Genomic DNA, 25961 nt, shown 5'->3' with positions numbered 1-25961 from the left:
ACACCTTTAGTGGATCTACAAGGTTCGTACAAAATGTCTTTCGGGTGTATGCTATTCACCCTTGCCTCGCACGTCTTTTCCACTAGCCCCGGTTCAATCGCTGCTTATTGAGAGCTGCACCGACACCGAATTTCGAGACTCGCAACTCGTAAGGCCCATGAAAGCCTTATAGTCTGGGCACCTAGAGGATACGCCAGTCTCTAGATTGCTTGTTCACCGAAGTCTCTACATCGTCGGGCCTGCCGCCGGAGAAACACACACGGCCGTGCCGCCAGATCTCAGGGCTTGTGTCTTCAAGGTCGCCTCTCAGGCTGGGCTCTGCATGCGCACCTGGACCTCGGAAACAACTCTACCCGGCGTCAGTGTAGCCTTCGTCTTTCGTGGCCTGGTGCTGCGCATCGTTGCGAAGGCTCCGCAGCGCCGCCTTCTCCCCGCTCACCGCGGATGACATGCCGCAGGTTCTAGCGTCCCGCTTTGTGCCTGGACAGACGGTCACAATCAAGATACAGGTCCTAGCGATCGTTGAGCGGCTGGATTCATATTGAAATTCCAGTCATTCTCGACTCGGCGCCATGCACTGTGCAGATCTGTCTTCCCGACATTCAGGTGACCGAGCATTGTTCATCAATTCGACAACATATTTGCGGCCATCGCGGGACGACGAACAGGAACAGCCATTCGTGGTTATGATGTGTTGCTCGCTGAGGACAGGATGAAAGAACCAGAATCCATCTCGTACAGGGCATGTAGAACAACGCCAAACTACTCTACAGCAGCTAAATAGTTACATTTTGCGACCGGCCTCAATCCGACCGCGGCCGCACGCGCAGGCCCTTGACCTTCTTCGCTAGGCCAAAGAACCGCCCGCGCTCCGCCTTCGCCTCGAGCCTGAGGCGCTCCTCGTACTCGATCTCCGCCTCTGAGATGTGCCCGCCGAGCGCGTACCACACCACCGTCGCCATGCCCAGCACCGCCGAGAGCACGCAGCCCGCCATCGCGCCGATGCCCTTCGCGTGCCAGCCGTTGTTCTGCACCCACGGACCCGCGGGCAGGCCGTCCAGGTCCGTCGTCGACGCGAATCCGGCGGCGTTCCCGGTGTAGGGCAGCCCGAGCGCCGCACACTGGTCGTTCAACACGGACGGCATCGTGTTGCGCTCCTGCATCTGCAGCGGCGCCTCGATGAGCTGAATCGCCAGGCCGCTCTCCAGGTGCCACTCGATGTGACCTGTGAGGAGCGCGCATCAGCGATCCATAGACGGCGAGACAGCACAGTGAGGACGCACAGTGGAAAAACCAGACGCCAGGGTTGTTCATCACGACGCGGAACGTGTAAGCTCCCCCGGGTGGGGCGAGGATGGTGTCGCGGCGCATCGGGTTTGGCTGGCTCTCGTTAATTGGAGGATTGAGTGACGGGTCGTCGCTCGTGTAGTCCTCAGCAAAGTTGATGATTTGCACTTGGTGTCCATGCAAGTGGCTACGAGCGCTAGTCAGACACCGCGATTGTCAAGAGCCACAAAGTATTCCTCACAAGGGGTGCTTGCCCGTGTCGGCGTTGCGGAGAACGATGTCGAGAACCTCTAGATGACCAAGAACAAAGCTGAGCGGGCCGTACGCAGCACTGGTGGTCGCGTTGTCGCCGAGCGTGAGCGCGGACATGACCGCCGGCGTCAGCGGAGAGTTGTATGTCACGGGGTCGAAGGATGCGTCGTTGAACGCGCCCGAGAATACAGCGTGATTTGTGCCGTCGTTCATCGTGTCGAACTCGAAGGTCACCTCGAGTGTGGACGTCGCCGGTTGCATGGCCACCTAATGGAACGCAACGTCAGGGGACGGCCCTAGGGAGCCTATGCCGTGTTACGTACCACCTGGAGCGGAACGAGGTCAATGTCGGGCGTGGACAGAAAATCGTCGACACTGAGGTCCGTCGTTGGTGCAGAGGTGTCGTAGATGATGTAAGAAGTCGCGTCTGCGATCACAGTAAGCTACGAGTGCGCTTGTAAGATAAGTCACATACTCGGGTTGAGGTCATCCGGGACGGTGTCGAACATGGATGTGTCGAAGGCAGCATGTATCGCATAGTTCGCAGACGTGTCGTTCTTCGCGGTGATGAGCACGGAGTACCGTTGGGCAACACCGATGTTAAGCTGCGAGATCGAGTATGGCTCAGTCTCGACACCGTCGGCCTCGATGATCTGCATATCGTGGCCGTCAATCCAGAAGTAGAAGCCGCCGAAAGCACCAGTATTTGCGATCCGGAGGCGGTAGGTCTTGCCGGGCTCGAATGTCATAGTAGCGTTCTCGTTGAAGCCTGTCCCCGAAGTAGACCCACTCGGGCTCGAACCTTCCTTTGGAGGGAGGTACTGCTCCCCTTGCGAGAAGTACATCAACGGAGCCTCTGCACACGAGGCATCAGCTTGGGGCGTTCTGACCGCGGAAAGGACATACACTCACTAGGGACGGGCTCAGCACCACCCGGGTTCGCAATGTTGATGAACTGCTCGATCAACACCGCGTGCGAGTCGTGGTACCAATCGCCGAGACTGATAGTGTACTCCTCATCATACGTGTATGTCTGCTTCTCCGGCTGAATAATGAGCGGTGTACGCAGACCGTCGACGTATTGTCCCTACGAGGATCATGAGTGCATGCGAATGGTGATTGACGCGGGTGGACGTACATTGGAGTGCGCATGCGCCCAGAAGGTACCATACTGACCGGAGGAATTGATCGGTACGACATAGGTGAAGCTCTCGCCGGGTGGGATACCACTGCAAGGCATGCATATCAGCAATGAATTGTGAGGTACGTAGTACGTAGGGAATTGTACTTACCAGGAGGAGACACCCATGGCGCCGTCCATCCAGGACGTGGAGTTGAAGAACATGCCATGGTGGTGAATGGTCAGCGCTTCATGGAGCGAATTGGTCGCGTGCAGCACGAGCGAGTCGGTCGAATTGATCACAATCGGCGGCGGTCTGACAGAACAATGTGAGTGCCTTTCCTTCGACTACCTGAAAGCGCAAGCCACGCAACTCACGGCCATGTACCGTTGACACCGACAGCCGTTCTCGGGAAGAGGCCGTCGGGGTTGACGTCGTCGACAAAGGTAACGTTCCACCAGAGTTCCTTGACACCCGCGAGGGCCGGGGACGCGGCGGAGAGCAAGGCCAGGAGGGTGCACGCAACGGACCGCATCGTGGACGGTCGTACGGATGGGGGGACCGGGACAACTTCGCGGAAGTGGCTCACGCCTTTTACGTGCGCGCGTCGAACCGCTCGGATGATCTGACCTGGCGGCTTCTGCGATCGTGAGCGGGAGCACCAAGTTCCTGTCACGGTGCAGTGAGCTAACGACGTACATAAATTTTATCTGATAAGACGCGATGCCCTGGCATCATCGGCAGCCCTCATCTTGGCGCCCGTGAGCCTGGTGCCGCGCCAAGGCTTCATCCGGAGGGGGTTATCAGATAATCACACCCCCAAATCCCCATCCAGATCATCGTGTCCGCGCTACCGCTTCCGGCGTAGTCGGATCGAACCCGAACTGCCCTGAGGCTCCCTGAGTTCTAGCGTCGGCGAGGTCTTGCGCTCGAGACGATTCTTGGACAGTTTCATTTGAATGCGCTGGTAATTGACGGCTGCACATAGGCTCGTCTACGGTGGATCCCCAAACTCAATTGCATCAGGAGGAGACGGTGGCGGAGACGACACACCTTGGACGTCACGGCTTCATCGCAGCCCATGAATCCCCCCATCTTCGTTTCGTTGGAAGGGCCACGGACTCCAGAGCTTCGCCCGATTGCCCCGACGGCGACGCACTCGCGACGCGGGCTGGTAAATATAAAACCGGCCAAGAAGACTGTGAGGGTAGCGGCGCGTTATCTGATAAGATCATGGCGCCACAGCTCGCGAGCCAATCTGTGTCAGACCTGATCAGGGCAAGCGCCTAATAATAACGGAAGAATGATCAGAGACCAGCACCAGTCCGTCCTCCGATCTCGCTCCTACATATATTGCCCGCCGAAATGTCTCGCACTCCTTCAGTGACCCGGTTCGTCTGTGCGCGTCCCCGTCGCGTCTGCACCCTCCGCTTGCCCGTCCAGCATCCGCAAGTCGAAGTGTAGCAACCATGGCCCGCGACCTCTTCTCCGTCACGATCTTCTTCATCGTCTTCCGCGAGACCCTGGAGGCCGCCATCATCGTCTCAGTCCTCCTCGGTCTCGTCGAGCAGATCATCTACGAGGACCCAGAGCGCCTTGCACGGCTGAAGGACGCCCAAGAGAGGGGAGACCCCGAGACCCCCGCCACAGAGAAGCCGCTGGACAAGGACCCCTCCGCGTCCTCAGACGCGTCTTCGACTCCCGAATTGACCAGCGACGTGCAGGATGACGTCGTCACGAAGCGTCTCCTGCGCAAGATGCGCTTCCAGATCTTCCTCGGTGCTGGCCTTGGTCTCCTCATTGCAGCCGGTGTCGGTGCGGCTTTCATTGCCGTATGGTTCACGCAGGCAGCGGACCTGTGGGCGAACACTGAGAACCTTTGGGAAGGTATGCGTTCGCGCTGCTCACCTGTTATCTGCCAAGACTCGTCTCATTCATCGCGTGCATACAGGCATCTTCTCCCTCATTGCGTCGCTTATCATCTTCGTCATGGGTGTCACGATGCTCAAAATGGACCGTGCCAAGGCGAAATGGCGCATCAAGCTTCAGCGCGCTTTCTCCGGAGAGGGTGTGTTCCCTTACCTTCTCCACACCTTCCTCGAACGCACGCTGATGGGGTATTTGCAGAGGTTGACCGCAACACCAGGGCCGGAAAATGGGTGCTCTTTTTCCTCCCGCTGATTACCGTCCTCCGAGAGGGTAAGTCAGCAGTGCTACCTGGTGAAGGCACAGCTGACGATGGATTCGGCATACCGCACCAGGTATGGAAGCGGTTATCTTCGTCGGCGGCGTCTCTCTCGGGCAGCAAGCCACCTCCATCCCGATCGCTGCCATCGTTGGCTTGATCTGCGGTTTCGTCGTTGGTTACCTGATCTATGCCTTTGCCTCTCGGACAAGTGCGCACTTCCTAGTCTTCGTCAATGTCTTTGTATCCTAACATCTGCGCAGCACTTACGATCTTCATGGTTGTGATGACCAACTTCATCCTGCTCATCGGTGCCGGCCTGCTCTCCAAGGCCATCTGGTACTTCCAAGCGCACGCCTTCGCGGTCATCGTCGGCGCCGACGTCGACGACACGGGGGGCGACGGGCCGGGCTCGTACGACGTGCGCGGCTCCGTCTGGCACCTGGACTGCTGCAACCCCGAGAACAACTTCGACAACAGCGGGTGGTCGATCTTCGCCGCCATCTTCGGCTGGACGAACTCGGCTACGCTCGGAAGCGTGCTGAGCTACGTGTTCTACTGGGTGGCGGTCATGGTGGTGCTTGTGTACCTGAAGTTCAAGGAGGGCCGCACGAAGCTGCTTGGGAAGGAGAGCCAGGCTGGAGTAAGGAGGAGGGAGCGCCAGGAGATGCTCGACGCACAGGAGCAGGCGCAGATCACCGAGAAAGAAGGCGGACGCGTGGACGCGCCAGTCGCAGAAGAGCTTGTCCAGTAGACTGCGTTGTGACTTGCGACTTAGAACGCATTCGTACGAAAACTTATCATGATGCGTCTATCGTCTTATTGTGTCGATCCTGTAGCTACTACTCTTGCACTCTGGCTTGTTGATGTCTGTACGATAACAAAACTGCGGCGGTAACAGCGTGTCGTACGCACCATGAAGCGGGATGTACATGGATGAAACTCACCTCTCAGCTTATGTAAGTACCAGCTCATCATGAAAAGTAGATTGGGATCGTGACGAACGAGATTGGATGACGCACGAAAGACAGCTGCGATCGCGCAGCGACCTGGACGGATTCGGGAGGTGCTCTGCCTGAACAGGCAGGTGTCGTGCGTCGTGCCGTGGGAAGACGCGCTTCGATGACGACCTATTTATATTCCCTGAATATCCCTCAGGCAAGCTGCTCGTACGAGCCAATATTAATGCGCCGGTCGACCTTGTCACGTATTATGTTGTGTCTCTCACCCCAGAATATCAGGTTCAGCAGCACGGTCATGTCGGCATACGCTGCGGTAGGGTTCAATAATACTGAGCCTAGTATGTCCCAAAGTCAGCTCTCATTGGAGCTTCGGGATCCAGGCAACATCTATGCTGTCGGGACATTGAGATACATCATGTTCGCTGCCGTGCGCAGTCGAACGACGTTGAATGAACCCTCCTTCTGAGAGTGACGGCAACAACGGCCATGAGGGCACCGTGCTGAGCAGGCGGTCATTGAACCCAACGTCACGCGAAGGTAGGTCACCGTCAACCCTTGTCTGCGCGATTCTCGCCGGAGATTGCTAGTCAACATCAGAGTGTCAGATAATCGAGACTTAATACAAGCATGCATGATGATCGTACCTCAGTATACAGTACCGTTAGGGACCCCAAATTGACTGGCAAATTGAATGACTGTGAGTGGACATACCACGATGTGCCCAGTCCATCCCACATTGACGTTTGAGTGCCACTAGTAGACAGCGCTGTGCCAGTGCCGTAACGTCCCTGCTATCTCCATCACGCGTCTCAAAAAACGGGACCAATAAGTTTTGAAGCCGTCCAGTATGCGCTTTCGGGATGAAAGTTCGCACTTGAATTTGCACTGTGTACTGCATCCTTCGGCGAACCTCGATGTCGCCGTGTCCCACGACGTCCATGCCGTCCGTGAACCGTCAGCCCAGAACGTTGGGTCTGGGAGCATCCTCCCGTACAGTGCAATCAGCCCCGGGAGGCTGAGCTCGAAAACATGGGCTTGGCCCACATGTCGTCGTAAAGGAGACGGACAGAGAATCGAGAACGCACAGTGATCCAGCGCAGACGTGTGAATGCATGTCCGTGATTGAGGATAAGCTCGCTTGCCTTCGTCCCGTCTGGTGGTCGGTCGCTACCATTGATATGCTACCTTCAACTGAATGCACGCTGGTGCCGAGCGCTCGACATCTCATGATCACAAAACATGTGGCGAGCCTCTCGGCGTCTGGCCTGCCCGCGCGACATACGGAATGTCGATTGCTGGTGTGCGCATAGGCCTAATCGACAGACGTCAGTGCCGATGGTATCAGAAGAGAACACACGCGCCTTCCTGAACGCTATACTGAAGTCCGGATCCCAATTCCGTCTGTTTCATACACAGAAGTTCGGGCATACAGGATTCGAGATGCCGAATGCCGCTTGAATTGCTGCCTGCTTACAGTATGCTCTGTAGCCGGAGGAGCGCTGTCAAGTGAGAACGTCTCCTCCTGCGAAATGGCCAGACCAATGAAGATTGTGACGCTACAAAATCGGTGTTAGTGGCGCAGCACAGAGTTCGCAGAGTGCGCAAGTCAAATAGTTCTGCAGCTCTGCATAAAGCTTGTCGAACATTTTCATTCGTCAATAGAGATCTGCCCACAGAGGTAAGGATTGGACTACACGAGCTAGGTGATGCATTGCAACTCACATGTGTTTATCGCATCGAGTAGCATCGCCTCGTTTCCACTTTACCCAAACCACGTACCTGGCTACTGCGGCGCGCCCCGTCGTCGATTAATGTGATATTCGGAAAGAGCCGCATCACAGGTTAGCAGCTGTACCAGAAACGCACCCCCTTTGGTTGGCCCGGGACAATCCAGACGTCGGATCGTCATTCACCAAGAACGACACTCATGTGCATGACCAGGCAACCGAAGCTAAGTAAAGCGGACGCTTGAAATTGAAACCCTTCGGCCTGAACGATCTTTGTCAGGGCAGTATCAGATAAGATAAGATAGCGGGATGGGGCAAACCGGGAGGCAAAGGGAGGCAATCGCAGACTGTGGGACTCCTGCGGAACCATCTAGCGGATTCAACGGCGACGAGACAGACACATCATACAAATTAGCTTCGGTGTTTACACATCTGAACAGAGCCCGAGTGACAGGGACAGGACAAGAAGTTCTGTTGCCAATCCGAGCTTGTTGGTTTGGTACCGGCTGGTACTTCCCACACGCTCGGCAGGGCGGGCTAAACGTCGAGAGGAATCAATATCGCCCTCTTGCAAACAGGGCATTGAGAATCTTGCACGATTGTTTGACTGATGCACCTGGACGTGTGTCAACGTCAGAGAACGCCTGACACGATCTGGTACAAGGAACGCACTTCATACAGAAGATGTGTCCGCACAACGTCGCAGTCGGCTTGTCACAAGGATCCTGCATGCATAATCTGCAATGCAGTGACCCTAGTTTCTGTGGAGCGATCGGTGGCAAGGAGGAGGTAGGAACCTCTCGGTCATGTCCCCCGGGCCGGCTCGAGAAGGGCGACTCGAGGTGCTGCGAAGGACCCGAGTGTCGGACATGCGAGGGCGGTTCGGTGGGTTGATCGTATACGCGCTGCGTTATGTCACTGGGTGCGAGAGTGGGTCGTGCCACGCCGGCGAGGGGCGCTTCGTTGCCACCTTCAAGAATGTACGAAGGAGCAAGAGAATGGACGCTTGCTGACGATGGAAGCGATTCCGAGATGCTACTGACCGTCTCCGTGTCTGTACCTATTCTCGGAGACCTCAAGAATTTACATCACTCATGAGCGACACACATCACACGACAGATATGTGAAGCACTTACCTAACGGTACGCACACCTTCTTGCTGGGAATACATTGACGACGTCGTTCTCCCGGACCTGCTATGTATATCGGGCTTCTCTTGTTCATCTACCGGCATAGATGCAGGCATTATCCAACTGGTCTGTGAGCGATGCTCAGCATCGTCTTTAAAATACACAGATGTACGTACGGGGGTCCGAGGCGGAGGTCCGCTCGTCAATGAATCTGCGGACTTCATAGAAGACGAAGACAGTGGCGATGCGCCCGAATTAGATGGAAGCAGTGCAGGAGCTGCTGCAAGTGCTCCGCACTGAAGGGGCCCTGACGGAGATGTCGCCCTGAGAATAGGTGACATTGAAAAAGGGGATTCAGAACATCGCAGAGAGCTTGCCGGCGTCGACGGTTGTCCTGATTGAGCGACTGTCGGAGCTGCGGGCCATGGTGCGTGGTTAGACAGCTCGTACGGAGATGGAGTGCACGGCCTCGAGGCGATTGAAGATGCCTCCGTTATTGGGGTCAAAGTGCTGCCCCGCGGAGGTGGTGACGGAGCAGATCTGACGGAATAGGATGAAAACGCGGACAACTGTTCCGGTGAGTTGAGTTCACGTCCACTCGGCGGGACCATCAACGCCGGTGAGACGCTTGTGTTGATAGACTCAGATCGCGACTCAGCCAGCACCCAGGAGTGCGCCGAGTGGGTTGTCTGAGGTGAAAGTGAGCCGACTGCCGAAGGAGTGTCAATATGGCCACTGCGAGGACCGTCGTCCTGCAAATTGATACGTCAGGCTAGATTGATACAGGCTGGTCGCATACCACTGACCTTGAGGAGGACAGGCCTGCCTCGCTGGAAATACGACGCTTGATCGTAGAGATGAACGTGATCTACGTGCTGCAATGTTGGTCTCAGACCCTCATCCTTCGATCTGTGAGTGCAATAGGGTCACGGACCTGAGATAACACCTGGCTGTCAACGAAGCCAGAGCCACAATGGTTGCAGACGGGATGGAAAGGCGAGTCGACATAGTGCTGCTGGAGGTTGGTGGCAGTACGACAGTGTACCTTGCATATCTTGCATCCTCCTTCCGGATGGCACGACCAGAGATGCTGGCGACGGAGATATGATCTGAGAGTTCACCGAAAAAGATATCCACTGACCTGGTCAAATCGTTCAGGATCCTCAAACCCAACCCTACACTGAGAACACTTGGGGTGCAGCGTGGAATCCATCAAATGTTGCTGGTACTCGTGCTGGAAGTATCCTTCACTACAGAACACGCAAGTTTGCTTGGAGTGCGCGGCGATGACATGCTATGGCGCTCAGGTTGAGACCGGTGAACAGAAGAATGGTTTTTGGGCAACGCACAGACGCAAAGATACGCGCATCGCTGAAACGTTCGGCACACCTATAACACGACTATGAGCTTGATGCTGATATATGTCCATGTAGAAGCCACACATGGAGCAGACATAACCAGATAATGCCAGTGAGTCGACCTTGCGTTTGTCCTAGGCCGAAGGAAGCAACTCAATATACAGCGTACAATCGAGCCAATAGTCCGCACGTACCGAGTCACCGCTGGCGCAGGTAGTGGCGGACATGCTAGAGGTCAACCGTAAGATGAGCAAGCATAGCACCGATATCATAGCATCGTGCTTTTGAATGAGTTTGGTCGCTACTATCACGGATAGCAACTTAGTCTTGGCAGAGTCAGGAATGACGATTCAAGGACCTCATGGAGGAGTCTGACGGCAAGTGGTACGACACTCAGACGCTGCGGTGCCAACCTGACAGAGTTAATCAACACCCCGACCTCCTTATGTCGTGACGCACCTCTTCTATCATATATTGTTCATTTTTTGTTGGCAGTAAGAGTTGCCTTACCCAGTAGACCTTGTCATGTACAGTCAGTCACCTTGTACTCCCCGCTCTCGTCATCGCGATTGAATCTCGCGCTTTCAGTGTAAAGTAGTAGTGGAAAATAGGCTAGGTCACTGGCCACCAAATGCAGAGTGGGCGGCTGTTGAATCCGCATCAGATCGACACATGTAATGATGTCGTACTGTTCTCTGATTGAAGACGAACACGACTCAATTGCCACCTGTGTGCCCGACCCACTCGAGGAAGTCGAGCCACCGCTTTTCCCAGAGACCGAGCGCATGTGCCTTCTCGTCGTCTTCCAACGTAGAATACTGGAATGCACGAGGCGAGTTAGATTCCAGACAACGAGGGATCCGCAAATATTACCTTAATACTGTCTCGTGCAAACTCGCCGAGTGTCAGCAGCCCAGTCACCTCGCTAGCCATGAGGACCTAAGTGGCTTCGATTAGCGAACTGCATTCGAAATACTACGTCGACGCAGCGCACTTGATAGAAGTCGAAGGTCAAGCCCATGTTTCCGAATACGGCGGGATCGTCCGAACAGAGCGAGACGTGAATTCCATGGTTCACCAGGATTGGGAGCGGATGTGCTGGCATCGACGATGTCAGGCGCTGTTACGGACATCTCACGATGAGGCCTTCTATGCTCGAATGCAGGCTCGTACCAGAATCTCGTTTCTAACAGCCGAGATGCATCAGGTTAGGAAGGCAAGTAGTAAGGGTCACCGAACCACATACGAGATAGGACAGACTTCAACGGCGATGCCTTTCTCGCGGCATATCTCCATGAGTTTGGGGTGCTTGACAAGAGAATACCTGTAGTAGATCGCGGATTTCCATGATTGTTCCATTCAGATGAGGAGAAGACGAGACCTACCCATGTCCAATGCGCTTCGTTCCAAGCAGGATTGCATCATACAGATTCATGTCTGGTGCATTCCCGTCTCCAAGGGTCTCGCCGGCATGAAAGATGAAGGGCAAATCGACACCTAGCTCTTCCCGACGGCGCATGAGCTTCGTCAGAGGTTCGATGTAGTCAATGAGGGGCTTTAGCGTGTCCTCGTGTCCGACAAGATCGAAACCTGCAATAGTGAGTCCCGTGTGAGTGGTGAGTTCGATCAAGCGATTCCAACAGCACGTACCTGCGATCAAGTGTGGGAACTCTTGTTTCAGCGCCAGTGCGTCTTCTGTGTACCATTCCAACTCTTCCGGGGAGATGAACCGGATTGTCGTATAGATGATCTAATACTGGGCGTGAGGCACCGAGGTAGGACCATACACTATGTGAATTACCTTTAGGCCAACGAATTCATCCTGCCGACCTTGCTTTGCCAGTTCGGCCTTGACCTCGTTGATCACCCGGTCAATACTAAGGAGCCACTCCCTATGCGGCACGTTTTCTAGTCCATCCCGACCCGTCATGTATCTGAAGCAATCACAATGTGAATGGGGAATGCGTCAATCCTATCCGATGGTGTGTTGCTCACTTGGCAAGGAAGTTTATACGAGCCTCTACATACGAGATCCCGTCCTCAACTGACGAGAGGATGAACTCTCTGATGTATTGCTCCCATATAGGAATATAGTATACGAGGTGCTGCACATCGACTTACGCGTTAACCCGATAGACTGCGAGAATGTAGGCAACACTCACATGGCTAATGAGGAACGTGCTGGTGAATTTTGCCCAGATCTGTGCGGAATTGATGAATTGGAACCCATGTTACACTGGACAACTACCATTACCTTCGTGGGCGTATTATGGGTGCCATACGCCTCGGACGGGTTGATCGTCAATGTCCTCTTTACCCAACTGTCAAATCCACCAGGACCGCCAAGACTCTCATCAAATGTCTCCCTAGCGAGATGCAGCGGTACCCATTCACCGCCTCCGTAAGTCGGGCTCGTCAAGGAGGACAGCGCTGATGATGAAGCTGGCGGGAGAGCCTTGAATTGGGGCAACGTGGCCTTGATGTTACTTGCCGTCAGGCGAGTAGGTACTCGGACGTGCATGGCAGGTTGGGCGAGAGCCAGCCTGATGAGCACATCGATGTTCACCATCGCATCCAAGTGCGCATGAAGCAGACCACCTTTGGGCATCTGCATGAAGGCGCCATGATGTGTCAATCCGGCTGGCTGTGAGTCTCTGGGACTCTACTTTCTCACCTTTTTCAGAATTCTGAACAGCTCTGTCTTCGTTACGGTCTCACGAGCTTGATATAGAGGCGAGTGTGACTGATGAAATTGGTTACAACTGTATGACATTCAATGCGCTCACCCGTCAGAAACGCCATGCCAGGAAAGACGTTTGGCGTGCTGTCCAAGGGATCGTAGTTCAAGATAGACCCGTCCCCATCCCATATTGAAGCGGCTTCCGCAATTCGTATCGCGCGCACGACAGCTTCTGCTTTTGCTTCAGTGGCCGTGAGTTTGAGGCTATCAAGTCTGGCAGCATCGACCCGAAGAGCCCTGTCTTCGTTGATCAAATGCTTGCGTTGCAAGTAGTATTTCTCCGTGTCCATGTCGCGACTCACTGCCGGCCTTTCTACGAGATGAAGCGACTAGGTCAGTGCTTGTGCAGCAGTACTTGTGCAATGTGCTACGTAGTACGTATGCAAGTAGCGCATGACTCGGAGTTCGGCAACAATATAAGCTTATACCATATCGGGATGTAGACTAGTGCATCGGCAACGGCCGAAGTTACTAATGCGGAGGGAGCGCTCATTATTAGAGTCTGTGGCGCGCGAGGAGGACCATACATGTCATATCAGCGATTGTCAGGAACGAGCTGCTGTGACGGACAAGCAATCGTACAAGGTATTCGTGCGCAGGGTCACTGAGAACTCAGGGGCAACATCACTCACTGGCATTACGTTGTGTCCTTTGTAGCGGGACCCTATCAGGGAATCCGTACACAAAAGTCAACGCGAAAGTAGCTTGGAACACACTACACGTACAAGTAAGAACATACACGAGATACAAGTCCTGCACGCTGCATCCGTCCGATCAAAATGCCTGAAGTCGCAAGAGGAACAGTTTGTTGCAAACCGGACACTGCATATTCTCCGCGATCTCCTTCACGATACACCTGCGCATTCGTGAATGTCAGCGAGAATTACTGGAAGATCACGGGCGCGACGAACTTGTAGCAGAAGATATGTCCGCACTGTGTCGCTGTCGGATCCTCGCACGGATCCTTACCGCAACTTCGACAGTGCCAGGATAGGTCTGCACTGGACCTGGCTTCGGGTGGGGCGCTGGCGGCGGTCTCGGAACGCGCGGGGTCTGGTAGCACTGTGGTAGCGGCAAAGGACACCGTCATGTTCAGTAATGAGACTGAGTAACGCGAAAGAGGATCAGCATGGAGCTCTCAGCAGTGTCGCAACGACAATCCTCTTACCTTCTTCCGACCTTCTCGGATGCCCCGGAGTCGAGCTCTGAGTTCCCCCTGTGCTCACAGATGGCGCCTCTGATGTAACCGACACAATCGGCGACAACGAGCCAGCACGGAGAGACTCGACGTCCACGGTGGCAGCAGGACTTGAAGGTCGAGTGGACGGACCAAGGGTGCAGGCATCCGAACGCGGCGCGTTCACATGCAGCTCAGCCTCAAGCCGTGCAGCGACCTGGTTCCTCTGCTCCGCCTCTCGCTGGAGGGCCTCATTCCGGGACGTGGCCTCCTCGCATTTGGACTGCAGCCCAAGCACAACATTCTCAAGGTCGAAGACTGGATAAGAGGGAGGAACGGTGAGTGCTGAGGGAGGAACCTTCGCGGTTGACTCACCTGTCTGCTCAAGAATGGCGATGTAGTCTGCACGTCGAGCACGAAACACGGCCGCAGCATCGTCGTCGTCGTCGTCGAGGCTGGTCTTGAATCCGTTTGAAATTGTTAGTGGACTTTATGATTGGTTGACTCAGCATAGCACACGTACCTCGGACGATGCGTCTCTGGCGCTATGGAGACGTTCACGCTCTGTTTCAATGGCCCTCATTGCCTCAGAGTCCGGGATCGAGTCAATACTGGGAGTCGAGGCTGCTTGAGCCGCGGGAGCATCGTTTGGTTAAACAGAGGCACTGTCAGACTGGACGTCCGGGATTGATCCCATCGCTGTGACGTAGCTGAGCACGCTGCTTGGTCTCTCCCGGATCTCCCACACGTTGGCATCGGGCGATCGTTCGTCAGGGCTATTAGGACTGTTGGTCAGTTCATGCATAGGCGACATCCTGCTTCAAGACTCACCCAATGTGTTCGTAGTCACTGTCAGAGACAATGTCCTCTTCACGTTCCTCGGAAATCGCGGTCTACAGACATCACGATCAGTGTGCTCGCTCTCCAGATTGTTATAACATATCATACCTCGATCTGAGGTACTTCGACGGTTTCCAGCTGTTCATAAACTGGAGGAGGCGGGCTGCTAGGAGCTCGATTAGCTTCAGTCGATGACCTCGCCGTGGAGACCAATTCAGCTGCTATCGGAATGTCGTGTTCCTCGACGAGATGCTAGACCGACGTGGATCAGTCGCCTATGTCGAGATAGTCGTCTTTATCGTCACACACCTTGGAGAACTCCACATCCCCCACGAACCCCTTCTGGCAATGGAAGCAGCTCGGATGCATCGAGGACTCGTTGAAGTGTTGCCGCAGAGCTCTCCGCCCTGAGAACCACTGATCGCAGCGGGCACAGAGATGGTCAGTATTCTCGTGCTGCAGAGCATGCGTTTAGATCATCGGCGGAACTCTACGTGCAAAGCTCACCTCAAACAGCTTAGCGTCATCGGTGAACGTCATCAAGCACGTTGAGCATATGCTACGGCTCGACGATGTCGACGGGTCATCTAGTTTGGTGTTTGCTGCAGACCGACTAGCTATAGTGTCGGTCCCATGGGTGGCCCGTAGATGCTAGTATGGAGCGACGTCGATAACCCGATTGACCTCCAGTCACCGTGATATGACCCACCTGAGAAAGGCGTTCGTTGTCCCTAAAACCTTCGCCGCATGTGCTACAGGACGGATGTACGAAGGATCTCTTGTAGTGGGCATTGATCTCAGCCTCTGAGCTGAAGGACAAAGTACAGACTTGACATCTATACTGTGCAGCCGGGGAAGGCGGTAGTGTAGCAGACGTCGTTGCTAGTGTGGTTTGTGCGGGGACCGACGTCGCGTCAAACGCACTAGAAGCAGCTACAGTGGACGACACGGGCTTGTATAGACGGTGTCGCTTGGCCGATGCATGATTCTGCAGATCTTTGGCTGTCTGAAAGTTCCTGTTGCAATCCGAACAAACGTAGAAAATCCCGACAAGACCATGTTTCATCGAATTTCCGTGGCGTCGCAGCTCAAGAAGGGTCAGGAAGGCAGTAGCACAGACAGGACAAGCATGTCGCTTCTTGGCCATGGATGTGTTCAGAGCCGGACTGGGGTAAGTTAGCAGTGATCAAGCGAACGAGCTGCAGGACTTCGTATCGGTATGGCCTCAAAAAGCCGCACGGTGCGAAGCTTTGGTGTGTGGCCTTGTGTGGCATCCTCGAGGGCTATCGGCGCTCGCGTCGACTTCTCACCCGGTATGGCCATAGCGTGACGTTGACGTTGACTTCGAACTCGTAAGTAAGTAATAGTGTCTCGGCCCTCGCTGGATCATTAATATCATATGAGCATTACAGCCTCGGCACTCGATGGCTTGTAAGATACATACAGCGTCATCGATTCATTCGTTCTTGTGAGCATTACTAGGCAGTGTGTGGTATCATGACGAGAGACCGGGAGGCAGTGGCGGACGGGTCGCCACGGACTCGAGCTCGGAAATGATACACGCTGACGCGGCCACGTGCTCTATACTTGACGCGTCCGGCGCGCTCTCGGGACCGTCTTGAAGACTACTGTGGCAGTGTAGCGAACCCAACAACCCGGATGTCAGGTCATAAGTTGCGCTCACGCTAGGAACTGGAGGTGATGATATTAACTGAGGATCAAGTTCACGCCTCGGCTGTTGACAGCGCCATAGTGACAGCTCAAGTCGGAATTGACCTCTATGCCTGATTGGTAGTCCAACAGGAGCACATCTTAGGGAAAGCCTGCAGATGAGTCAAGTCAATAATTTGGCACGCCCTGCTCACTGGCAGCAGAGTCGAATCAATGTTCAACGTTCATTGAACTTCCGACACCTCCGCTTCAGCGCTCGGCTAACGATCAATATTCAATCTCGACCTCGAACAGACGAGGCTTCATGTCAAATAGTCGTTCCTCATCTTGTCGCGAGCAGCTTCAGCAAGAAGGTACGGTAGCAAACGGGGCATTGCCCCGTTTCCGCGATCTCCTTCACAATACAGCTACATGTCCGAGCGTATTAACGTGGTGAGAACCATCCTGAAATTTACAACGCACCTGCGGCAGAAGATGTGCCCACACTGCGTTGCCGTTGGCTCGTCGCACGGGTCCTTGCCGCAGCTACGACAACACCACGACGGGCCTGTAACTCGAGGCCTCCCTTGATGCGCGGTGCTTGACGCCGCTATGGAAGGAAGAGGGACTGTCTGCCCAGTGGCGGTAGCTGTAGGCGTCGTCATGGTCGGTGCTGCGCAGATCGGTTGCAATAGAAATGTATTGTCCGTACCTTCTGGCATCCTCGCTGGACTCGAGGCCGAGTTGTGTTCTACGCTGGCGTGAGGTTCGCCCGACGCACCGGGGATGACGGATGTCGGGGAAGCAGCACGTTGTGAGCCAGCATCCGCAGTGATGATGGTGCTTGGAGGACGAGTGGATCGAGTTAGCGTACAAGCGTTCGAGGCCGGTGCACTCAGATAACATCCAGGCGACGTGTGCCTAGTGTCGTCGAGAAGATCCTGTTCATCTTGCTCAGCGGTGCTTGCTGTGTCCGGAGCTGGAATGATATCCTCGCTGGAAGGAGTTGAAGACAGTCGCACGACAATGGAATCCGGTGGAGGGGACGAAGGATTGACAGGACGTGCATCCGGGATTGAGTCGGGTGCTGTGATATAGCTGATCACACTCTCGGGTCGCTCATTCATATCAGACAATTGCTCCATAGTACTGCGACGACGGATCGTCAGTTGACTGCATATTGGTAAACCATTGAAGGAAAGGCTCACTCGATGACCTCTGACTTGACATTTCCGGGCCAAGGAGCCTGAATGACAGGTTGATCGTCGGTCGGTGCTTAGAAAATGACACATGTTAGCAATGAAGATTCGTAGCGAGTACAGGTTATAGAGATACTTACGTGCAGCAACAAGGTCATCGTTGTCGACGCCTTCAGGCTTCGGAGTCCCTGCCGTGTTGATGTCTGCACCAGAGGTGTCGACTTCCGTGGTCTCCACCAATGTCATATCATCACTGCGGCCTCTGTATTCAGGGGATTCTGGAGATTTGTCTAGCGAACCGGTCTTCGCCATTCTGGGCGCATTCTACATATTTCTCCGTCATGATAAACCCCTTGATTAGTACTGACGATGAAGACTTACAGTAATCGGTGGGAGATCCAGAAAGTGCTTGGGCGATAACCCAATAGGTGGATGTCTGCGTTTCATATGCTATAGTAGTAAATGGACGTGTCAGAGACTGTGTTATAATGTGGCGAGCTCAACGAACCATTTTGTAGACACGAGCTGAGACGAATCCCATTTCGCAAAGGGTGCAACGCGGATGCGAAGGTGTTTTGAGGTTGTGGCTCCTGAGTTCTGACCTCGTCGCGAAGGTGATGTCGCAAAAATGACAGCGCTCGATCTTCGGCTCCTTCTCGCGGTCGAAACTCTCGACAGGCTGCGAGGCGGTCGCACTCTGCGATCATCATATTTGTCTCATTAGCACACATATACAAGTCCCGCTTCAGGTGGTGGGCTTGCCTTCGTGGCGTGTTCATCCGTTGTCGTTGGCTGGTCATGTACCGCAGCCAGATGCTGGATTAGCGGGGATTAGTCAGTGGCTATGGCAATTCGAATGATCACAGACCTCAAGATACTCCTCGTTCCCGGCAAAGCCTTTCTTGCAGACAAGGCAACGAGCATGTGTAGGGCTTTCGAAGTAATGTTGCTGTAGAATGGTACTTGTCGAAAACACGTGGTCACATTGAGGACAATATCGGTTGGCGTAGACGGATCTTTTGTGCTATCGAACGACCGAGGGGTCAGCCTGAGTTTAGATCAGTGCAACGGCACGTAATGCCTTGAAGCTCACCTCGAGTAGCACGGCACCGTTCTTGAATGCCTGACCACAGTAAGAGCACCTCGGGTGGCTCGCCGATGACTTGTAGTGCGTTGACAGGTCGTCAAGGTTGATAACCAGTCCACATACGCAGATATCAGCGTTGTGAACAGCTTGGAGATGCTGAGGAGGACGTCAGCCGCCTGTATTGGGAAAGATAATCGAATCTTATGCACTCGGGAGAGTTCTGCTCTATCCTGCAAGTACTTCCCGCACCTTCCACATGACGGGTGTACGGGGGATGCCTTGTAGTGCGCATTGATCTTGTCGTTCGAGAAGAAGGTCAAGTCGCACACTACACATTTGCGAGGTGTCATATCTGCAGCGTCTGGCATGACGGTCTCAATTCCGCTCGAGGATGCCATCACTATGGCAATTCCTGGAGCAGGAATGGATATGATGGTCCTGCGAGCCCACTTTGTGTTTGGTTTCGGGGCGAACTGGCCACCGGCATGCCCAATGGCTTTGGACGAATGTTTTTTCAAGGCTTCACGAGTTGCATAGCTGTTGCCGCAGAAACTACAAGGATACTGCAGCTGATGGTCACGATGGCCTTTCGACAAGCAATGACTTCGCAGAGCAGACACGCTTGCAAAGCTTTTAGTACAGTCAGAACAGCCGACTCGTCCTGGACCAGGCATAGTAAGCAGAGCAATGATCGTCAATGGGAACGAGAGGGTTGTCTACCCAGGATGGAGGATAAACGCACACGTTGTGCGTGGCGTCCTCGAGGACAGTGGCGATATTGGGGCAGTTGCTCCGGTTCACGTTGGATCGGAACTTCGAGTTATGGGCGTCTGGCTCGATAACTGTGAAGGACTGGTACATATGAGTAAATTCATCGGGTCTCGGTCTCAACTCGCGGTCACCACATTTGCCCATCTTGGGGGCGACAGATCGAAATAACGGAGAACGTAACAGATCGTTTTACGGGGGCAAAATACAAGTGAACAACAAGCACTTCGGACTTCGGGCTTACACAATCCAATGTTGCGTAATGAGTCGAGTAGGACAACCATACACTGACAACTACCAGGATACTCTGCAAGAGTATCCTGATACAAGACAGACGGGGATCGACAAGAACAAGACAAAGCGTACGATGCATGCGGCCTTCCAACAAGAGAGACTCATTCCGCGTGAAGCCTCAAAAGGAAGAGCTTGTGGCAGACCGGGCATTGCAGCTTCTCTGCGATCTCCTTCACAATACAGCTACTTATACAGGCGAATCAGCGCACCGACCGCAGTCGTATTGGAGCCTCGACGTACCTATGGCAGAAGATGTGCCCACATTGTGTCGCCGTCGGATCTTCGCACGGGTCCTTTCCGCAACTCCGACAGTGCCAGGACGGGCCAGAGGCTGCGGACCTTCCTTGAGGGAGAGCGCTCGCGACTGGCTCCGAAGGAGCAGGAGTTGGGCTACTCGTGCTCGTTGCTACGGACACTATGATGCTCGTGACTGAGACGGAACGGCACAGAAGTAGTCAGTATGTAGCACGAAGCAGCTCATGAGGACCGTGGCTCTTACCGTCCTCCGACACTTCAGAACGTGACGAAGTCGAGCCTCGGGTTCGTCCTGTGCTGACGGGCAGCGCATCCGCCGATGTGTCAGACGCGATCAGCGATGGCGAGGTTGCGGGACAAGAAGCAGATTCCATGCTAATGTCAATGCTTCCAGGGCGAATAGACAGGCCACGGGTGCATGCATCCGAGAGCGGCGCGCTGACGTAAGACTCGGACATCGTGTCCTTGGGATAGTCAAGCTGTTCCGCGTCCATGTCTCTTACTGCCTTGGTCGACGAAGAGGCCTGCGTGGCAGTGGAGTCCGATGGTCGCGCTGAGGAACTGGCGGACAGGACAGCCGAATTTAGGTCTGTCTCTGTAACGTAGCTGATGACGCTGTCAGGTCGCTCGTAAATCGCTCCCGCGTTGACATCGGTCGATCGCTCGTCAGCACTGCAAGAGGGGTCAGTTATCGCGAGGATAGGTAGTAGTTCGCGTAAAAGCTCACTGGATGTAATCGTACAAGTCGGAGGAAGCCTCATCTTCGCGCTCGTCAGCATTTTCGCATTGCACGGCTGTGTTCGAAGGGTGTGGTAAAGCCCGAGCTTGTGCAAATAAGGCGTCCGATTCCGAACTGGTAGAGGAGAGGTAGTCGAATGATATGACTGATCCCGTATCGCTCCCAAGCTGTATACATACTGCCCGTCAGTAGGCAATTCGCCCAACGCTACAAGACAGCACTGACATTAACCTCAGGCGTCTGGACGGGATGCTCTTGTTCGAACATTGTTTGAGTCAACGTGCCAGCATCCTGGCCGGGCTCGCCAGACGGCCCCGCATTGTCCGCTGCCGGAAGATCATAGACCACACTCGCGGTGGCCTCAGCATCTCTAATCGGAGCTTCGGATAGCACCTGGGGTTTCACCGATGCTGAGAAGATGACCTACGTAAGTGACAAATAACTAGTGCAGCTCAGCGTTACTCACACTCCACTGGACGGTCACCTCCGTCGACTATTTCGGGCACCGCTGTAGCTGTCGCGCAGTTCGATGCAGACACGTCCGGTCCCGTTGTCTGTGGGCCGGGACACGAGACTAGCAGCCAATCATTAGAAATGGTAATCCCTCTCCGGGAGTTTCGGGGACTCGCCTAGCGGCTCTGATTGTTGGACGTCGGTCGATGGACCAGCCTGTACGGCCTAGAGTTCCGAACGAAGTACTTGATCAGTGGCGATGACATACGATGGGTCATGACTGGTCGCCTACCTGCGGTAGTGAACGCGGAGCAAGCTTGGGCAGCAACTCGACCTCTGGATGTTTTTTTATCATATGCTGTGTGATGGATTGCAATGTGAGCGAACGGGTCACGACAGAGGCGAGATTGACCAACGTTCTCATATTTCTCGTACGTTTTGAAAGCTGTATCGCACAGTATACAGCACGGGTGCAGAGGCGTCTCGCGGTTGTGTTTCCTGAGCATTCTCACATTCGTAAAGCCCATGTCACAGTGGTCGCAGCGACACGTTGCGGGCTTTTGAGGAGGAAGCTGGGAAACCGTCACAACCTACAAGCATGGTCCCGTCAATGCACATGCTCTTAACTTCGCATCGAGTAATAGCTCCACCTTCTTGACTGATATGTTGGGTAATGGCACCACCTTGACTGGTGTGTTGGCCGTGACCTTCGGTTGATGTATCATAGCCATATGCTGAACCAGGACGAATCAGTCCAGAAGCGAGACATTTGAATTTCTGAGGTTGCCACAGACCTGAAAGTACTCTGCATGACCCGTGAAACCTTCCTTGCACTCGACGCAACGAGGGTGTGCGAAGCACAGGAAGAAATGCCGATGCAAATCTGGCTTCGTCTGGAACCAGAGATCGCAGCGGAGACAATATTGATCATAGTGAGAGGTTTTTTGATGCTTTAGAGCGATCAGCTTGGATGACAGGGATAGTGTATACCCCGCTCACCGAAACCAGCGCGACAGCATCCTTGAAAGCGTACCCGCAACTGACGCACTTGGGATGCCACAGGGACTTTTTGTAGTGTGCGGACGCGTCATCGAGTCCTATGGTCACTCCGCAGACACATGTGTCATACGCATGCGCAGCACGAAGGTGCTATAGACGAAGTCAATCGTTCGTCCAAACGAGCGGTGACCGCGTTGTGACTCACCCGAGCAAATTCACTCTTATCATAGAACGGTTTTCCGCATCTTCCGCATATTGGATGGAGAGGAGATCTCTTGTAGTGCGTACTAATCTCACTGTCCGACCCGAAGGTCAGATCGCACATCATGCATTTATACTCCGAGCCACCAGGCGCAGAGGTAGTCGCAGGACCAGAGGCAGATGCTGCTGTAGCGGCACTTGCTGGTATTCCATCTGTCGCTGCCGCTGGTACGGCAGCGGTCATTGAGGCAGGAGCCGTCGCGATGCTCGAAATCCACGACGACACGTCGACTTGAATCCAGCCGTGTTTCTTCGATTTGCTATGGCTCCCCAAACCGCTGGCATCGCGGAAGCTTTTGCCACAGTCGAGACAAGTGAACGTCCCAGACATAACCGCTGATCAGAGTAGTGGGCAGTACTTAGTGTGCTCGGTCGTCGGCCTTATATCCCCACTGTCTGCGAGCGGCTGGGCGTGACATCGTCGCTTCGACTTCGCAGCCAAACCACTGACCACAACGTGTGACGCTGACGAGTCGACGGGGCATCTCGTCGGCTTGAAGAGTCGTGTTCCCGCAGATTAAGTCGTCCTGACACGCAATGCGAAGTATATGACAATCCAAGGATGTCGACGCCGCCGCACAGTACGGCGAATATGATGGCGACGAGAGCAAGACACCAGAGAGTACCACCGTAAGTAGCGCTCAGCGCGCGGTGAGGGAGGCACGGTGGCTGCGGCAGATGCCGAGTAAGGATAAGCGCTCAAGCTCGGTATTCGGTTTGGACGAAGTTCGAACGCTGTAAGCCTGTACATATCACCGATACTGACGGTAGTTCTAGTCTCTCCTCATCATGTTCAGATTCGATTTTGACATCGACGATGCGGAAGAACAAGGAGACCTGCAACACGACACTCCCGGAACCTCGCAGGACGTAGTAGAATCCGGTTCTGCGTCGCAGGCAGCGGTGAAGGAGAGCGCAGAACACTCCATTGAAGATCTTGTGAGTAAAACACAGTCCGACGCTCCGTATGCAGCGTATCTGAACCACACAAGCACTAGCTCTCGAACCATCCACCATCCATCAGCTTTTCTCCCTTGAGCATCCGCACGTCCTCGCGTAACGCTGACAGTCTCACTCTCGCGCGGCGAGACCTCTTCGATGCTCGCTTTCAGCTCATATCGTCGGAGCCCGACGATTCCGCACAAGCAGGCGTGGAGAGCCCGAGCGAGGATGCTTTGGGGTTCCTCGACGCGCCCTCCGACCTCGTGCCTGGAATCTACGAGGGTGGGTTGAAAACCTGGGAATGCTCGATCGATTTGGCGGAATGCTTGCACGAGAGACTCGGAGACGACCCTGGCGGCAGACTCAGAGAAAAGAAGATACTAGAGGTGTGTCTCTCGCGTACTGAAACTCGACGCCAACTGACATGGTCGTGTCCGCCCGTGCCCTTCCCCCGTGCCTTGACAACCTGCTTCTGACATTCGTCGCTAACCCGGGCCGTTCGTTCAGCTTGGTTGTGGAACGGCTGTCCCCTCGCTTTACGTCCTGCATCAACTCCTTTCTGCCCCGCCTCCAGTGGATAACGCTCAAGAAACCTCGGTCGTTCTGCAAGATTACAATGAACTCGTACTCCGATTGGTGACCCTGCCCAATGTGATCCTTACATGGTGTGAGTGTTCATTCCGTACCCGAGACTCTACAATGTGCTCGTATGGGGCATATAGTGGGATATATGCGCCTTCATCTACGAGGAATCGCGCAATGAGATGTCTCCAGAAGAGAAACACGTCGGATGTAAAGCGTTTGCGTGCGATGCGACTCGCATCTGCCAGCGGGTCGCTAGTGCAGCGTGCCTCGGTCGATCTCATCTCACGCAGTCAACACGGCACTCATTCTTTCTCCAGACATGTCCCCCGCATCCCTCCGCTTCCGCGCCTCGTTCCAGCCATCCACCACCGACCCGGAGGTAGAAGAAGAGCCCCTCCCGCCCGCGGACCCGACCGAGCCCGGCTCGCTCCCCTTCTCTCCACAGCTCATCGCCGCATTCCTCGCGTCCCTCGAGGAGCACCGCATCAGCATCCGCTTCTTCTGCGGATCCTGGGAGGCCTTCGACGTCGAGCGCGCAGGCGGCCCCTTCGACGTCGTGCTCACCTCCGAGACGATCTACCGCCCAGAGAGCCTGCCTGCGCTCGTCCGCGTGATGCGCGAGGCGTGTGCCCGGGAGCGTGCGGGAGGCCTGGAGGAGGAGACAGCGCGGATGGCGATACGCGACGGAGCTGACGTGGGCGAGGGCGCGGACGCAGTGCCGTACTTGTGTCTGGTCGCGGCGAAGCGCGTGTACTTCGGTGTTGGCGGTGGCGTGGCGGAGTTTGTCAAGGCTGTCGAGCAGTACAGTCGAGCCACTGGCACAGGCGTGGCGTCGTCGTATTCCCAGGAGGTTTCGGCGAGGGCGAAGGTCGAGACGGTCTGGGAGTTCACGGAAGGTGTCAAAAGGATCGTGATGCGCGTGTTATGGTGATTGTGATGCAGCAACATACGAGGCGAGCGATGCGAAACAACAGCAAGTGTCGCGCTGTTCAAGTATGTCTACATACGACGAGGTCGAATACTTGGACAAGTGAGGAAGTTGCGCACTTACTGGGAACTCTATTTCCTCGAGTTGTCCCGCAGAACAGTCGCGTATATCCGCGTACATGGAAGCAAGGTAAGTTGCCGAACAGCGAGAAGGCACTCACGCTGTAAGTCAGTATTCATGCAAGCATCCCGACGTCATCCGATGGAGCTGCATTTGTTTCTGTTGTTCAGGTTGAATCAATGTCTAAACTATGATGACTTTCAATATCCTCTTCGCGGTCTTGAACACAGCTGCGGAGTATGACAAATATGAAGGTGCGTCCGCAGTGCTTGGTGGTATACCTTCGCATTGTTCACTGTTCATGGCGCCTATCCCACGAGTACAGACTGGGGAAGCCTACATATCTGTACGTACAGAAGCCTGTGTATTACTCATGGCTGTCGTCGTGTCGAGCCGCATGCCCGAATTCGATACACGTGGGATGTAGGCTTGCGACGCCTTATCAGACGCTGCCCGGTACTCAAGTACTACTTACACGACTTCTACTTTACAGTCTACTGTCATCTCCAACGCTCCTGCTCAACTGAAGGCTGGCTCTGTCGCATCCGTGTCCACATCAAGCGAAGGTAAGCACGATTGTCCCCGTCGCATATCGGGTGCATGACTGCAATTGTCGCGACGGCTCAGTGTTCCCTAAATCATCGGTAACGGTGACCGCTGCGCTCACCGACAGCGATCGGCCCGCTGCGTCCCTCGTCATCATATCAAGACATACCATCCTCCTGCCCGTCCGAGATCGGGGGCTTGGGGATCCAGCAAATGAAGGGGAATGGCGTGGAGTGCGAGTTGTGTGAGGTGTGGTTCACATATGAGAGGGATCTACGCGTGCACTACTTGCGTTCAAGTTTCATGGTTCACCCCAAATGTGGGCTATGCAATGTCGGATTTAAGGACCAGCTAGC

The 25961-nt window shown here is 54.7% G+C and overlaps 8 protein-coding genes across 8 annotated transcripts; 2 read left to right on the top strand and 6 right to left on the bottom strand.

Annotated features, from left to right (window-relative positions):
• Positions 1–803: 803 nt before the first annotated feature.
• On the bottom strand, positions 804–3195 carry B0H18DRAFT_871637 (Fet3 ferroxidase protein; the record flags this gene model as incomplete). The annotated part of the gene is made up of 9 exons (XM_048040171.1): positions 804–1225; positions 1284–1474; positions 1529–1806; positions 1863–1966; positions 2015–2395; positions 2452–2626; positions 2678–2768; positions 2832–2975; positions 3038–3195. The coding sequence occupies 9 exons, from the start codon at positions 3193–3195 to the stop codon at positions 804–806; spliced, it is 1944 nt and encodes a 647-aa protein (XP_047897132.1).
• Positions 3196–4037: 842 nt separating this feature from the next.
• Positions 4038–5700, top strand: B0H18DRAFT_51986 (iron permease FTR1). Its single transcript, XM_048038417.1, has 5 exons — positions 4038–4547; positions 4612–4728; positions 4788–4859; positions 4922–5056; positions 5109–5700. Exons 1-5 carry the CDS (start codon positions 4130–4132, stop codon positions 5597–5599), a joined length of 1233 nt encoding a protein of 410 aa, XP_047897131.1. The 5' UTR covers positions 4038–4129; the 3' UTR covers positions 5600–5700.
• Positions 5701–7987: 2287 nt separating this feature from the next.
• Positions 7988–10616, bottom strand: B0H18DRAFT_51926 (uncharacterized protein). The gene is made up of 11 exons (XM_048038416.1): positions 10482–10616; positions 10217–10435; positions 10107–10156; positions 10014–10053; positions 9806–9958; positions 9599–9754; positions 9471–9539; positions 8841–9416; positions 8671–8792; positions 8207–8608; positions 7988–8150 (listed from the first exon to the last, which is right to left on the bottom strand). The coding sequence occupies exons 2-11, from the start codon at positions 10292–10294 to the stop codon at positions 8072–8074; spliced, it is 1725 nt and encodes a 574-aa protein (XP_047897130.1). The 5' UTR covers positions 10295–10435; positions 10482–10616; the 3' UTR covers positions 7988–8071.
• Positions 10617–10738: 122 nt separating this feature from the next.
• B0H18DRAFT_871560 (Metallo-dependent hydrolase) lies at positions 10739–13052 on the bottom strand (the record flags this gene model as incomplete). Its single annotated transcript, XM_048040169.1, is given in 12 exon segments — positions 10739–10840; positions 10896–10961; positions 11017–11142; positions 11262–11346; positions 11408–11612; positions 11673–11772; positions 11824–11956; positions 12018–12127; positions 12185–12223; positions 12277–12630; positions 12697–12765; positions 12783–13052. 12 exon segments carry the CDS (start codon positions 13050–13052, stop codon positions 10739–10741), a joined length of 1659 nt encoding a protein of 552 aa, XP_047897129.1.
• Positions 13053–13377: 325 nt separating this feature from the next.
• B0H18DRAFT_987314 (uncharacterized protein) lies at positions 13378–13953 on the bottom strand. Its single transcript, XM_048044837.1, has 2 exons — positions 13674–13953; positions 13378–13618 (listed from the first exon to the last, which is right to left on the bottom strand). The coding sequence occupies exons 1-2, from the start codon at positions 13850–13852 to the stop codon at positions 13537–13539; spliced, it is 261 nt and encodes an 86-aa protein (XP_047897128.1). The 5' UTR covers positions 13853–13953; the 3' UTR covers positions 13378–13536.
• Positions 13954–14674: 721 nt separating this feature from the next.
• On the bottom strand, positions 14675–16039 carry B0H18DRAFT_51889 (uncharacterized protein). Its single transcript, XM_048038413.1, has 5 exons — positions 15489–16039; positions 15287–15430; positions 15089–15235; positions 14771–15031; positions 14675–14715 (listed from the first exon to the last, which is right to left on the bottom strand). Exons 1-4 carry the CDS (start codon positions 15924–15926, stop codon positions 14882–14884), a joined length of 879 nt encoding a protein of 292 aa, XP_047897127.1. The 5' UTR covers positions 15927–16039; the 3' UTR covers positions 14675–14715; positions 14771–14881.
• A 3528-nt stretch (positions 16040–19567) lies between these two features.
• Positions 19568–23096, bottom strand: B0H18DRAFT_1208566 (uncharacterized protein). The gene is made up of 14 exons (XM_048036278.1): positions 22936–23096; positions 22429–22880; positions 22224–22373; positions 22019–22174; positions 21875–21958; positions 21641–21814; positions 21517–21582; positions 21401–21449; positions 21238–21345; positions 20997–21181; positions 20760–20938; positions 20277–20704; positions 20018–20207; positions 19568–19960 (listed from the first exon to the last, which is right to left on the bottom strand). The coding sequence occupies exons 2-14, from the start codon at positions 22813–22815 to the stop codon at positions 19879–19881; spliced, it is 2238 nt and encodes a 745-aa protein (XP_047897126.1). The 5' UTR covers positions 22816–22880; positions 22936–23096; the 3' UTR covers positions 19568–19878.
• A 135-nt stretch (positions 23097–23231) lies between these two features.
• Positions 23232–25279, top strand: B0H18DRAFT_51803 (uncharacterized protein). The gene is made up of 4 exons (XM_048038404.1): positions 23232–23423; positions 23483–23812; positions 23934–24093; positions 24329–25279. Exons 1-4 carry the CDS (start codon positions 23274–23276, stop codon positions 24940–24942), a joined length of 1254 nt encoding a protein of 417 aa, XP_047897125.1. The 5' UTR covers positions 23232–23273; the 3' UTR covers positions 24943–25279.
• The last annotated feature ends 682 nt before the right edge of the window (positions 25280–25961 follow it).

This window comes from Fomitopsis serialis (assembly GCF_022376445.1).
Source record: "Fomitopsis serialis strain Sig1Antser10 chromosome Unknown B0H18scaffold_11, whole genome shotgun sequence".
Classification (NCBI taxonomy): domain Eukaryota; kingdom Fungi; phylum Basidiomycota; class Agaricomycetes; order Polyporales; family Fomitopsidaceae; genus Fomitopsis; species Fomitopsis serialis.
The sequence above is the reverse complement of the archived record's forward strand: the minus strand, read 5'-3'. Positions and strand labels throughout refer to the sequence as shown.

Coding starts and splice junctions, on each gene's coding strand:
- B0H18DRAFT_51986 (XM_048038417.1), top strand. CDS start 4,130: ATGGCCCGCGACCTCTTCTCCGTCACGATCTTCTTCATCGTCTTCCGC. Junction 4,860..4,921: donor GATTACCGTCCTCCGAGAGG/GTAAGTCAGCAG, acceptor ATACCGCACCAG/GTATGGAAGCGGTTATCTTC. Junction 5,057..5,108: donor TGCCTTTGCCTCTCGGACAA/GTGCGCACTTCC, acceptor ACATCTGCGCAG/CACTTACGATCTTCATGGTT.
- B0H18DRAFT_51926 (XM_048038416.1), bottom strand. CDS start 10,294: ATGATATCGGTGCTATGCTTGCTCATCTTACGGTTGACCTCTAGCATG. Junction 10,054..10,106: donor TCTGGTTATGTCTGCTCCAT/GTGTGGCTTCTA, acceptor GTCGTGTTATAG/GTGTGCCGAACGTTTCAGCG. Junction 8,151..8,206: donor GGACACATCTTCTGTATGAA/GTGCGTTCCTTG, acceptor ACACACGTCCAG/GTGCATCAGTCAAACAATCG.
- B0H18DRAFT_987314 (XM_048044837.1), bottom strand. CDS start 13,852: ATGACGGTGTCCTTTGCCGCTACCACAGTGCTACCAGACCCCGCGCGT. Junction 13,619..13,673: donor GGACATATCTTCTGCTACAA/GTTCGTCGCGCC, acceptor ACGAATGCGCAG/GTGTATCGTGAAGGAGATCG.
- B0H18DRAFT_51889 (XM_048038413.1), bottom strand. CDS start 15,926: ATGGCCAAGAAGCGACATGCTTGTCCTGTCTGTGCTACTGCCTTCCTG. Junction 15,431..15,488: donor ACAACGAACGCCTTTCTCAG/GTGGGTCATATC, acceptor GCTCCATACTAG/CATCTACGGGCCACCCATGG. Junction 15,236..15,286: donor ATGACGCTAAGCTGTTTGAG/GTGAGCTTTGCA, acceptor CATGCTCTGCAG/CACGAGAATACTGACCATCT.
- B0H18DRAFT_1208566 (XM_048036278.1), bottom strand. CDS start 22,815: ATGTCTGGGACGTTCACTTGTCTCGACTGTGGCAAAAGCTTCCGCGAT. Junction 21,346..21,400: donor CCAACAATCAGAGCCGCTAG/GCGAGTCCCCGA, acceptor ATTGGCTGCTAG/TCTCGTGTCCCGGCCCACAG. Junction 20,208..20,276: donor TTCTGAAGTGTCGGAGGACG/GTAAGAGCCACG, acceptor GTTCCGTCTCAG/TCACGAGCATCATAGTGTCC.
- B0H18DRAFT_51803 (XM_048038404.1), top strand. CDS start 23,274: ATGTTCAGATTCGATTTTGACATCGACGATGCGGAAGAACAAGGAGAC. Junction 23,813..23,933: donor GAGAAAAGAAGATACTAGAG/GTGTGTCTCTCG, acceptor CCGTTCGTTCAG/CTTGGTTGTGGAACGGCTGT. Junction 24,094..24,328: donor CAATGTGATCCTTACATGGT/GTGAGTGTTCAT, acceptor TTCTTTCTCCAG/ACATGTCCCCCGCATCCCTC.